The sequence below is a fragment of the Argopecten irradians genome, chromosome 9 (genome assembly GCF_041381155.1).
Source record: "Argopecten irradians isolate NY chromosome 9, Ai_NY, whole genome shotgun sequence".
In the NCBI taxonomy this organism is placed as follows: domain Eukaryota; kingdom Metazoa; phylum Mollusca; class Bivalvia; order Pectinida; family Pectinidae; genus Argopecten; species Argopecten irradians.
This window is the reverse complement of record NC_091142.1, coordinates 17521629-17535319: the sequence shown is the minus strand read 5'-3', so window position 1 is coordinate 17535319 and position 13691 is coordinate 17521629. Positions and strand designations below refer to the sequence as shown.

Genomic DNA, 13691 nt, shown 5'->3' with positions numbered 1-13691 from the left:
GGTAAAACATAATCATTTGTTGATATCAATACAAAGAATAATATAAAATTGTGAGAGGGAATATTGATATTTGTTAAAAGCTAACATGAGGAGTGAGAGAAGTGGAGAAGATATACGTCAGATCAAGCGACTAAACCTGTATCACATTCACTCAAGCATGGAAGATTCAATCTTACTGGTCAATGGGGTTATACATGTATACATGTATAGACCGGGAATTTTATCCACAATAAGTATCGAAAGCAACACCATGGAAGCATTGACTCGGTAGAGAAGTTAATGGAGACTAAGAAAGCATTGTATATTGACGATAAAACGAACTCAAGCAATATATATATATATTCTCCACTGTAATTCTACTGCTTCGACAGACCGGAACGAGCTCAAGTTACAGTATATATACATGTATCAATCTATATTTTATACGGTAAACCTTTGACCTCTTTTATTGAACAAAGATGGCTGCAGAGGAGGAGATGTATGAGAAATCATGGATTCTTCGTCACATCATGGATAGATGGGTAGGTAGTAAGGAAATAGTGGCTGCCCGAAGAAAACTTACACTTGTAAGAGAACTCGTTGAAAACTCGGAGACAAAAAGTCAGCTTAATTCGTTTGCCACGGGAAGTATGGGTGAGGGATTCCTTATGGAAGGTTCAGACCACGACGTTATGTTTACCTACAAACATGTGATCGTTTTGTGCCCCGATCATGAAATGACATCTAGTCCAGATATCAAAAACATATTGATGGTAAGAGATGCTAAAAGCAGGCCAGGCTATGTTACTTTAGAATTGGATGTTCGCTCCCAGGCATATCATCCGAACCTAATAAGATCCATGGTTCCTGTTGGAGATCGCTACTTTATTTCAAGTGAAATGTTTCAAGCACTGAATATTGATAGGTGCAGACGTGATTATCAGTTAAACGTTGAGGCACATGGACCAGCTGCAAATATACTGCATGAAAACAGTAAGGTTGATTTTGATTTTGTAACCTGTTTCAAAAGCCCTGATTGGCCAAAAGAAGCAAATGAATGGATAAGTCGACCCCGCCTCCATGGGTGGCCAGATCCAGCATTGAGGAATGAGATAGTTCATGAAGGCTGTCAGCTTGTCCCCATGGGAGATAAAACGTCCGCTGACACATTCCTACAATGGAGAATTTCATTCGTTACTTCGGAAAGAAAACTTATTTTTTCTCTCAATCATATTCAATTCTTAGTATATGGACTTTTAAAGTACGTTCTCAAACAGATATCCGAAACAATGGAACAATTGGTAGGACAAACAGATATTCTGACATCTTATATTATTAAAACCGTGATATTTTACGCAGTGGAAAGCACGCCAAATTTATTATGGCAGGAAAAACATATCTTCTACTGTTTCATGTGGTGCTTAAGTATCCTAATAGCCTGGGTTAAAGCTGGATTTTGTCCGAATTACTTCATCAGCGAAAACAACATGTTTCTTGGCAAAGTTCATGGTGAAAATCAACAACAACTGCTTCGTTTTCTCATTGACCTCCATAACAAGAAATGGGGATGTTTGTCAGTTGGAACATTCATGCAGCCATCATTAGGACAAGTTGTTAATGAAATAAGGGCGTTGGGATCACCAGATATTCGACTACCTCCGCCAGCATCGTTAGAACGTAAACTTGATGCAACTGTTTTCAATGAACTGGCGTTGATTTATTGTCCCCCAGATGCTGTCCCGGTAATGTTGAAGCTCCTATTGGAGTCTAAGTCGGATATAGATGAGTTCTTAGCTTATACCACTGCAACAGAGGGACTTTCAAATGCTGCACTGGAAACATTTGGGGATCATAAAGACTTTAGAGGAAATAAAGCTAAATACAAAACTTTAAGGAAATGCAGGAACCAGCTTTTACCACTTGCTGAAGTGTGTGGTAGTCCAGGATTATTAGCAACATATCATTACCAGATAGGCAATCTCACAAAAGCATTGAAAATATGTAGATACATGCTCTCGTCAAAGAAGGTTTACATGAAGGCGATGGATAAGTATGAAGATTTGTACTGCGGTCGTGAGTATACCATGTTGTACAAATCCCATGAAGTTTATGCAGCACCAATAATAATAGGGAAAAGTGCTTCACAATTCTGTCCATCCCAATTACATCTGGAGTTGTCAAAACTTTCACGTGGAGATTTTCTTTTTATATCTCCTCTTCCATACGTTATATTTCTGTCTTTTCTGTGCTACCACGAACTTGGTGACACTATGAGACGTGACGCAGCACTGGTTCACCTTCGTGCAGCGAAGTATGGCAAGCATCACGGAGGCTACAAAAACTGGATTGTCCACAACATGTTGGGTATCTGTTACGAAATGGTCGGAGACACACAGAGAGCTCTCAGGGAATACAGAGACTCTCTTACTGTTCAGGTACCGGATCAATATAAAAACCCTGCCAGGAGAGGATAGAACGTATGTGGTCAAACTAAAGACGGCACGCGTACAAATGTACGTGTATCCGCTGTCTGAACTTCCAGAGATTTTCCCCTACTCCCATTACATGAGAGTCGACTGGTCAGCCGTTTCTTTAATTTATCGGACGTCATTTTGCTGACTACAACGTATTGTTTCAAAAGTGTCTCGCCGTGGTATACCTCTAACATTGTTGGAGTAATTTTCCCCGTGAACTTTGATATGTTACATTTGTATATCATTGTCAAAATTAAGTATACATTCCTCATTATGTTGAGCATTCAGTGCATTCAGAGACTAGTTACGAAATAATATATTTAGTCAACTTTTTATTCTTATGAATTTTATAACACGGGCTTTTGATGAACAAACTATATTTCAAAATGAACTAAATTTTAGCCTCAAAATATCATAATGGTTTAATTATTTTACCCTCCGTGTATGTATTCTGACTGATGCGAAAGGTAATCTGATCAAGTTTCAATTCAATATCGGATCTGATTAAATTTGATTGTCAAAAGTGAACTTTAACGCAAATTCTCAAAATTCTGTGTTTTAACCCTAAAAAACCAGAACTGATTTAATCATTTTTCATTACCTTTGTTTATATATTCTGACTGATACAAAAACAATTTTGTCCAAGTTTCATTCGATTAAATGCGATCAATTTTGTCAAAAGTGCACTTTAATGCAAATGTTGATACCGCCGCCGTGTTGGTACACCTAATGTACGACTATCGTCGAAGGCCAGATAACAACTGTAATGCCTGGTGGAATTATGTAAGTTTGTAAGCAATAGAAGCACCTCCAGTGTTGGTGACATGATACAAAATCTAAACTGGCGCTCTCTAGAACAACGCAGGAAAGACATGCGACCAACCATGCTTCATAAGATAACACATAACAAAATAAACATTAGAAAAGACCTACTTGTTCCTCCAGTACGCAACACAAGACATGCACATCTGTATACATATCAGACTTCTTCATGTAGAACACAAGCACGTAAATATTCATTTTTTCCTAGAACGCCTTCAAATCAGCAATCCTTTTTGCCTATCTATTTTAACACTCACTCCAATTGACATAAACTTCAGCTTAATGAAGGTGGTCAGTACAATATAGATGTAGATATAGAAAAAATAATTAATTTATGGATAATGATACAGATGCTATTAATCTTCATGCATTCCAACATATATGGTTATGAAGCATGACAAAACACTTGTATTTCTCGACAGAGATTTTATTTTCGGGAATAAACAACAATTTTGTGAAAATATGTACACAAGCAAAATAATTTACAGTCATGCTTAAGTATTTAATACTTTTCAACTATCTCTCACATCCCTCCGTCACTTATAAATGCATTATATTAATATTTCACATATTGAAATCTGTATTCTCTATGTGACTTAAATGCATTATATCAATACTTTACATATAAACATCTATCATGATTTATAATGTTTTCATTTAAACGTTCAATATAAATTTTAAATTATATCTATAATTTAGATAACTTGAAAGTAAAATTTGATTGTTATAAGTTTCCAGTAAGACGAGTTGTTTTGTAAAATGATGAGTATGTGTAACACAAAAGAAACGTATCTTCATCACACAAAAAAAGTAGCAGAATTGTTTATCTATATACATCATGATCAAGTAATTATCGCAGACACTTTTTTCTTAGTTTTTGCATTGTTATGCCTTCAAACTCTTTCACATCAATTTAATTTGAAGTCCAAATTCTATTGATTAAAACCTTTCATGATGAATTCGTTTTGTATATTCTAATTAGCAAAATTAAAATGCATGCAAAAATAGGTTGTAGTAATGAATAAATTACCAAGGATGCAGAAACGATAAGATCTCCAATGCATGAATGACTAACTTTAAGATAATGAAATGGGTGGATAGGTTAAAATTTCATTCTCTCTGCAAACACCACACAAACAGTTACACATTGTACTGTGAACACTACAGGAATGGTGAATTCAACAAAAGCAAAAAGGAAAACAATCATGACAAATATCATTTACATATCTATCATTCTGATCTATCAGAGTTACGTCCCTTTGTTTCATTCTGCCACGACTGCTGACGGAGTGTAACTCGAGAGATCAGAATGCATATCAATTTAGAATTCTCATCAAATCAAGCCTTTTGGGACTACTGTTTTCGCATTTCTTGCAACCTAATTCACAAGACTTAGTTGGATGTCTAACTAGCATACAAAAAGCACCCGGTAACAGTACATTATGATTAACAGAATATCTGTAAGATTAAAAGCATCAGATAATATCTATTTACCGATTATTTTCCTAAAAATCTAAATTTACGAGGTATTCAGTGTTATATAAAATAAAAATTCTGTGCATATAACACAATATTAAAGATGCTCCACCGCCGACAGAGCATGAATGATATTCATTATTTGAACAATAATTGGTGTTCAATCGTGTGTATTTACATTGTATATCTAATTAACACAAAAATAATATATACATTTTCATTTTGCCTTTGGTGCATGCGCAATCAGTACTTCATTCCATATAGGATATAGTGCGTCAGAATTTTCTTTTTCTGGATGCAATTAATTATTTTTCATATTTTTAACTTGACGTAGAATTAGAAGCTCACTTTTCAATGGTGGTAATGGTGTAAAGTAAGTAATTTTTGTAACTGAAGAAAAATACTAAATCGTCTGCTCCTGTTTTTGATAGTGAAAAAATACTGTTTGTTGGCGGTGGAGCATCTTTAATGTTATCAAAAATCAAAAGATTTTACATCATACCATGAATGATTTTTCATCTTAGCGAAAAGTGCTAATTAAAACCAAAACAATACTCTAAACATGGAAATTTAATGAATGGGAAATTTTTGCTAATTACACGAAGGTCTCTTCATCACGAAAATATACATAATATATATATTTCTATACTGTAAGCATACATATTTCAGCGGTGATCATATCGTAACCTTTTTCATGCTAGAAAGAATGCACCAAAATTAAAAATATAATTGTACAAATTGCATTTTCAATATGACAGCTGTTGTGAATGTGAAAAAAATCATTGCACAAAAATTTAATGGTACTGAAATATGTATTTTTACAGCATTTAAATCAATTCATAATTTATGTATATGTCTGCAGATATCTCTTTCATACGATGGCATGAATGCCTTTCAGGAACAAATAATCTTGTATGACAAACACACCACATGCACAGCTTTCATAGAAAAAAAATGATATTGAGACAAGTCGATACATATATTATCAATCTCAGAGACCAAAGCTTTAAAAGCATAAACCATAATTTCAACTATCATTGTAAATTCAGTTGTTAGAATTTTGTTAATATCTTTACATTGATAAAAGAAGATTAACTTGAGCCATAATTATAAATAAATGCAATATACCTTAGAGCATTTACCTGTATGACAATTTAAATTTAGATTAAAGTGCATTTTATTTTTAAAATCTTAAATTTTGAAAAATTAAAAGAGGACATGATATGGTGAAATTGATTGAGACAAAATTAAACATCCCAGTAATATTAAATTTGAGTCATATTTGAAAAAGAATGTACAAATCTGTAGCTGTAGAACATATTTGATGCCACTTGGAGTAAACTGGATGCTCAAAATGAAGTCAAATTCAGCAGACTGAGTAGAAAACAACACACCAGTCACTAATGCTTGTTTCAAGTGGTGAAGTTTTCAATATGTACAATATTGTAAGTGAAGTCTGGGACAAAGTACAAAGACAGAAGCATTTAATAGAATATATTGTAAGGGGAAGTTTGAATGTTTAATGGGATGAGAGGCCATATTCAGTATTATGCTAGTATGTAGTAAACAAGAGGAGAATTTACATATTGGGGGATGGGAATTCAGGAGAATACAGAGGATTATGGAAAAGAAGGTACTGGGTTTATTTTATCAGTTGTATATATCTAGCTATTAGTACAGGGATCGCAAATGCAAGGGGATACTTTTGAACAGGGACTCCGGCAAGGCTTGAACTGGGGTAAATAGAAAAAGGGGTTGTATTAGTACAGGAATATCTAGAGAATAGGCTATAGAACTAGGGAAAATGGAAAAAGGGGTTTATTGTATAATTAGTACAGGGATCTCAAAGGGATACTTTGGAACAGGGAATTGGGTCAGGCTAGAACTGGGGAAATGGAAAAAGGGATTGATACAGAGATCTCAATGGAATACTTTGGAACAGGGACTTGGGTCAGGCTAGAACTGGGGAAATGGAAAAAGGAATGGAGGCGGATATTATAAACTGACCATTTTGGTGTGTTAGTCTAATACAGAAATTATAGAAGTCCTTGAATTATTTGTGTTGGTTATGTTAGTACAAAGAATGAGGTAAGGAAAATTTAAGACAAGATTATTAGAGCATATTGGGAGGCCTTCTACACACCTTGAGATGGGTGGGTATTGATGATTTTTGTAGAATGAAGGATCATATAATTTGTATAAGTAATATTAGTATAGGAAGGGATGTTATTAATATGGAGGATCTTGGGGGAAAGTATTAGTATATTAGTATAAAGGATAAGGGTGGGAGGTTGGTACTTAAATTGATTGGGGTGCAGTGTGTGAAAATATTATTGAAATATTATTTGTTAGGACATACAGAAAGGGAGGGGGGTAGGGAAAAGGCAAAGAGGGGTGAGTGGATTGTTGGTGTGCAATTGTTTCTATTAGTAATATTCACTTGATTTATGAAGAGGCTGGAATGTGATGAGATTTACACTCGTCTGTTTAAGGATTAGCGATATAATAAGACTTCCTGAATAAGCTTTGTATACTTAGTATACAAACACAGAGGAAGATTACATTATTGATAATTGACTAGGTTAAGCATGTACTGCTGAGTTCACAGAAACAATGGGTTTTAGAGTCACAAGTATATCTCTGTACAAACACAATATCACAAACACACATAATCACATCCTTTCATAAAAGAGCATGTAAGCCTGACAAGACAGTACATCATCTAGTTCCGCTCGTGTTACTGCTGTATCAGAACAGCAGATCCATCGATCTGTTCTTCTTTCTCCTTTCACTGTCATGGGACTCCGTCTATATGTCACAAAATGTCCTGACATGATGTCCCCAAGATGGACAACAACAGAGGAGAGTTTGTATGTATACTCTGACGAAGCATATTTTGACATGTTTGGTCCGTTATGATTGACATCAGAATGGATATTTGGCACTTGACAGTTGATGGGAGGCTGTAGAAATATTCCGTTCCTAGTGATGTTGGAGTCGTAGTTTAAAGCTCGGAGAAGATTCACCGGACCCGAGGATCTGTTCTCTGTTGTATGGTTGTTTACATTTCTGTAAAAAAGAAGAAGATCATAATAAGTCTTGTTATGCTTCTAACTTTTGACACACAATGGCTAAAACTCCATTGAAATTGTGTAGAAACTTGTGAACTCAGACCTCGATTCTTTAATGTTTTATTAGGAGCTGTAGTTTTAATCGATTATTAGAAGTTTTTTGAAAACTGTTTCCATTACTGTTCACTATTCATATACACCGTACATGTATCAATATTTTTGACAAATTCCTTTTTACATTAAAATACCAAACATCCCCCATCAAACTTGCAATCAAATTTTTACTAACAGATTTTTTTTATTTAATCAGATAAAATGCAAAAGACTTTTAAACTTTAATTAGTAAAATGTCAAGACTTTTGAAAGAATATCAGAATATGACAAAGTTTACACCATTATCAAAGAACAATAGTCTTACTTGAACAGTGGCTGGTTCTTGCCTCCTAGAAGGCCATTTTTGGATTGAAGATCCTGTTGTTTTCCAACTTTGCTGTATACATAGTTGTCCATCTGTAGTATCTCTGGAAAGGCTATGTGTTCGTGTCGCTTCATTGGCATACCGTTATCAAGCCACTGGGTCCTCTGGATGTGTATACACATGCACTGTGGCAACTGGAAAATGGTCAAAACATAGTTCATTGTTATTCTAAATGCTTTAAGCATTAAAAAATTAATATGAGAGAAGATTTTTCCTTCATCAGTCATTTTTAGCTTCTCAATTTTTCCTTTTAATAACCTTGCTTTCACTTTTCACATTAAACACATAAAAATTATATAAAAATCTAGGAAAACAGAAGGTGGCGATATAACGGGGTTTTACTGTACATTGTAAATAACTTGTCTATACCAATTTTCGGTGGGGCAGTATCAACAGGTTCAGGATCATACAGATTTTTAATCAAATGTGCGATGAATACATAAGAAAAAACTCACACAACTTACCTTTCCAATAGTGAGTTTTTTACAGAAGGTTGAGCGTGGTGGTGGGATGTTGCTGTGAGCAGCAGCATTTTTTATCTTAGCACAGCCAGGACATTCTACATTCTCTACAGTTTCCGCACTGATGTAGTGCTGAAGTAGTGCCTCTAGACTCTTGGAGCCCTGCAACATACCACATAAATATCATGATAAATGTTTAAAACATTGATACTGTAAAGCCGGTTTAATATTTTGCCAGGTCAAGCATTTTGTGATTTTGACATGAAACTAAAAAATCAAAATAAATGTTCACGATAATGCAGGGGTTTCATTATCTTTCCGGGAAAGTGGTAAAATTGCAATTGTATGCTATCTTATGTAATTTAGCCCAAATCAGGCGGTACCACAGCCAGGTTTAACCGGCAAAAAGTACCAGTTACCGCCTGATATTGAAAACCCTGATAATGATGTCAGACTCACTCTTTACACTTTCCCACAAAGGAGATAACTCTCTATAATATGCAAAGCCTCAAATTGGTCAATAATTACTTACCCACACACTAGCTGGTATGCTAAGTGACAAGCTGTCAAAAAGATCATAGCGGACTGGATTTCTGTAGCCACACTCATTGCAGTGGAGTTGGCTGGCGAGAAGGCCCCTGAAGGGGTGATCATTCTCTCTATTAGGCAGCACCGGTAACAGACTTTTACTTCGAGTAATTGCCTTTTCCTCTGACTGGTATCTCAGGGCCTTGTTCTTAAAGGAAAAAAACACGACAGACATTAAATATAAACTTTATTTATTTTACATCGATTGAGAAACAAGTTATACAACTTATGTAAATCACTCTCGATGGCCCGGATGTAAGCGCGCGAGGGGTCTTAGTGTGGGAGGAAACCGGAGTGCCCGGAGAAAACCCACGTGATCGGGCAGGTGACCCCTGACCTTTTCACGTCCGTGCCGGGGATCGAACCCCGGCCGGCTAGGTGAAAGGCGAGTGGCTTAACCACTACACCACCCGATCACCCTGTCGACAGACATTAATAACATACCGTAGACTATCTCAGAGACTTGTTCTTAAGGGGATAAACATGACAAACATTAATTAATTATTGTAGATTATTTGTTTTCTTGTGTGATTAAGTTTTGATAAATTCTTGGGGAATTAGAGACTGCGAAAATAATGGTTGTGACAAAGTTTCAAACATATGTACATTAGAACCATATAAGTGTAATCAACAGAAAAAGCTAAAGCCTTAGTCTTTAAAACAGAAATTTAAACACCACAAAAATCAGTTCTCAAAGAAGTTGTCAATAAATTAACATTGATAATAAAGTTATTTAGTACATTGTACATGTGTTATACCAAAACTTTTTTACACAAAAGACATTTTAAAAGTGCCTTTAAAACATACCCCCTAATTAGTCCTTCAAATATTAATGATAACTAGTGCCTAATTAAGGTTTCACATAGAGAAAGAGCTTATTATCCTGAACAAATTTAACTACAGTTTTGTAATCAATTCATTTTCTTAATCACACCTTGGTATCATTAAATATATTTCAAACAGTTATCTGGCAATCAGAATATCAAATAACGCATGTACTTGCCTCAAGTAATCCAACATCAAACAGGGAGACAACTCTTGGATACTTGGCAGTTTCCTCATCAAGTGACTGTGTCAACACATGAAATAGTTCATGTGCATCCTACAAAAACAAAACTTTATTTTTTTTAAATGGTGTGGTAATCACTTAAATCAAAGACTATGTGCAAACTTGTATCTTGCAAATACATTTTATAATTTACAATTTAAGCAATCTCAGTATGTGGATCTTTGCTCCAATCATCCATTGATCAAATGGAACAGCTTATATTTAATTACATCATTCATTCTGATTAAGAAATAAATAATGAGTTGTATTATTGTAATACTTGCAAGTATGAAATGAATCCTATGCACATTATGGTCGAAACCTTTTTAAGGAAAGGTGATTGATAATGGATTGTAATCTAGAAATCCTTTTGAAAATAACAGCTATCTGCAATCAGGATCTAGCTATAGGATCACTTTCATCAAGTCCTGATCAGGTAAATTTATCCTGGAAAACCTACAATTCAGATGTGCATACCTGTTCATCAGGGGAGATAATCCATCCCCTACCCCGTAGAGCATTAATGACATCAGCAGGGCAGTGGTAGTCCTCATCTACTTCGGTGTCATAGTTGAGTACTGCAATTACCAAATTAAATCACAACCAAATCAAATTCTAACATCAAAAACATTACCAGTAATACAGAAAACTATTGTATAGAATAAAAACACTTTGATCATATGTAATAATTAAGATAGTAATAATATCCATTCGTACAGTAGATAACAGGTCCCAGTTTCACAAAGAAACATTCCTTAACTTCAAAAATTCCTTAGTTTTTAAATCAATATTTTTCATAGAAAAGCATTGCAGATTTTAAGGGAGGTTCCTTTACTTAAGATTTTTCCTTAACTTCTGTAATGCTTTAATTTCCCATAAGTTTTAAGTTAAGGAACTCCTATATACTTATGGAATGTTCGTGAAACTGGGTCCTGGAAGGAGTTATATAATTATTAAGTGAGAATTTCAAACAGGGAAACAATTGTCACAAGGACAAGGAATCCATCCTAGCAAAATGTGGTATAAGTTAACATAACATAACAATAGAACTTGCAGAGACTTACCGCTGATTGTTTGTGATATTGTCGATGCTAGATATTTATTACCAGCATCCGGAACTTTCATAAAGAAATCTTTTAACCACTTCCCAACAGTTGGGCAGGATGCAAAGGCTTGTAAGATAGCATTCAGGAAGCATGTGTTACCAAGATTGTCAAGTCCAGGACACAGATCTGTAACAAAAAATAATTTCAATGAGGTTAAGTATATTTAAATTTAAAGTAGGGATTTAGAAAACAATCTAAAAAGAAAACAATCAATTAATGGTATTTAGATTAATATTGTAACAGGAGAGGAGAAAATGTAGTGGCCAGACCGGGATTCGAACCCGGGACCCTTCGAACACTAGCTGAGTGCTCTACCGATTGAGCTACCTGGTCACCGATGATCGACCCAGTCCAATCCTGCTACACTTATCCACTACGTGTAGTCAGATTTGGCTATATATATAGAAAATCTAGCTCTATAGCCAGATTTAGCGGTGCTACAGGACTAGCTGCGATGCGTAGCTCTGAACGACGGACAGAAGATTTCTGACAGATGGTCGTCGGCAGAGCTACGATTCCGTCCCATTGCCCGTTGTGTTGCAAAACATCAAGCGGTGAAAATGTTGCATTTCATGTGTGTCATGTAATTTTGTAATTAAATTCAACAATATCCAACATTTTTAACATAAAATAATTATTTATTTACCAACCTCCATGCAGGGCTCGAATTTCAGGCTATTTTACTTGCTTTTTGCAAGTACATTGTAGATACACCAGAATAGCAAATGAAAAAAATATGCACTTGCATATTTCAGCAAGTGGTTTTTAATATGGACAACTGTAAAAATGACAAAATGATTTTGAAAAATTGTTTTAATGGAAAATATGGGGACACAGTTCTTATTATAATGTTGTTGATATACCTATACACTTCACATCATCATGCAAAAATAAATGATTTTATATATAACAATATAGTAATTTGAACACAGATATTTAGTTATAAGTAAAAATATAGTAGCAAGTACAAATTTTGGGCACTTGCTATTTTTAGCAAGTGACAAAAAAATGTAAAATTCGAGCCCTGCCATGTCTAAATCATGTTTTGAAGCACCTTTGAATGGCTCATATCTCCAACACGGCTCACTTGGCCGCCATGATGCTTCTCCTTAGAAAGTCTCGCGCTCCAAATATGGCACCTAAGTACCATATATGGAATGACCTATAAATTTTCACTACGAAAGAAATATGTCACAAAGTTTTTAACATGAACTTTTAAAAATTCTTTTTCGCTTAATTCTAAATAATACTTACATTTGTTCAGTTTCACCATGTTTATTCTTAGTGTGTTGGTTTTTTTAAACTTTTTAACGTATTTTACCTCAGTTGAGTGTTTCATTTTGTCACGGTTTCCAGTAAATCAAAATGGCGGTGTATTTGAACAGAATTATACATGTGTTGTGTTTGCCTTGGAATTTACCACTAATATTTAATGAAACATTATAATCGAAAGGTTTGTGAATTGAATATTGATCATAGTTGTCAGAACAATACAGTTACATAAGGATATTACCCGAAAAATAAATATTTCTATCAGTCTCAAAGTGCCCGATGTGGATCACATTTGGGCTTGCAACACTAGCGGCAATGGGGTGGAATTCATACCCTGCCGGGAACGGAGTGGAGGCAGGGTATGATTATTCGTTCTACTACATACAATATTGTCACTCTCAAGTTCTGTGCTTTCAGTTGTTTTTATTTAATAATTTTGTCATTTTGGGACAGTCTATATCAACTGTAATGCCAAACCCACACGAAAATGACCATACCAATGAACGTGGAATGCATATTATTGCATGTATTCTGACTCGCGTGTCATCATCATTTATGATGATACACTCCACATATTGGCAAGAAACCAAAAGACCTTGACCACAAAACTTCTGTCAGTGAATATTACCTTTCTTCTTTGATTTCTTCTTTTCAGAAGGACCGAAGAAAACATAAAGTCCTGTGGCAACAACTGTTGCCAAACCTCCAAACCAGGCGAATTGTTTTGACATCATTTTTATGGCGTTTACAGATCTAAACAAGAAAACATATTATACGTCGTCCATAGTGTCTGCCGATTTGGTTGATTCCATTCGTAATGGGTAAGACAAAACTATTTATTTTTTAATTTTATTGATCTAGTATTTCTTTTGCAGTCGGAATAGAACAAGAATAAACTCTTATATTTCTTTATGAA

The 13691-nt window shown here is 34.9% G+C and overlaps 2 protein-coding genes across 2 annotated transcripts; one reads left to right on the top strand and one right to left on the bottom strand.

The window, feature by feature from the left end:
• The first annotated feature begins 349 nt into the window (after positions 1-349).
• LOC138331661 (uncharacterized) lies at positions 350-2871 on the top strand. Its single transcript, XM_069279390.1, has one exon. It carries the CDS (start codon positions 459-461, stop codon positions 2451-2453), a length of 1995 nt encoding a protein of 664 aa, XP_069135491.1. The 5' UTR covers positions 350-458; the 3' UTR covers positions 2454-2871.
• A 1079-nt stretch (positions 2872-3950) lies between these two features.
• LOC138331664 (ubiquitin carboxyl-terminal hydrolase 30-like) lies at positions 3951-13578 on the bottom strand. The gene is made up of 8 exons (XM_069279392.1): positions 13404-13578; positions 11462-11629; positions 10875-10975; positions 10353-10451; positions 9294-9497; positions 8765-8923; positions 8241-8434; positions 3951-7820 (listed from the first exon to the last, which is right to left on the bottom strand). The coding sequence occupies exons 1-8, from the start codon at positions 13507-13509 to the stop codon at positions 7424-7426; spliced, it is 1428 nt and encodes a 475-aa protein (XP_069135493.1). The 5' UTR covers positions 13510-13578; the 3' UTR covers positions 3951-7423.
• Between the last annotated feature and the right edge of the window lie 113 nt (positions 13579-13691).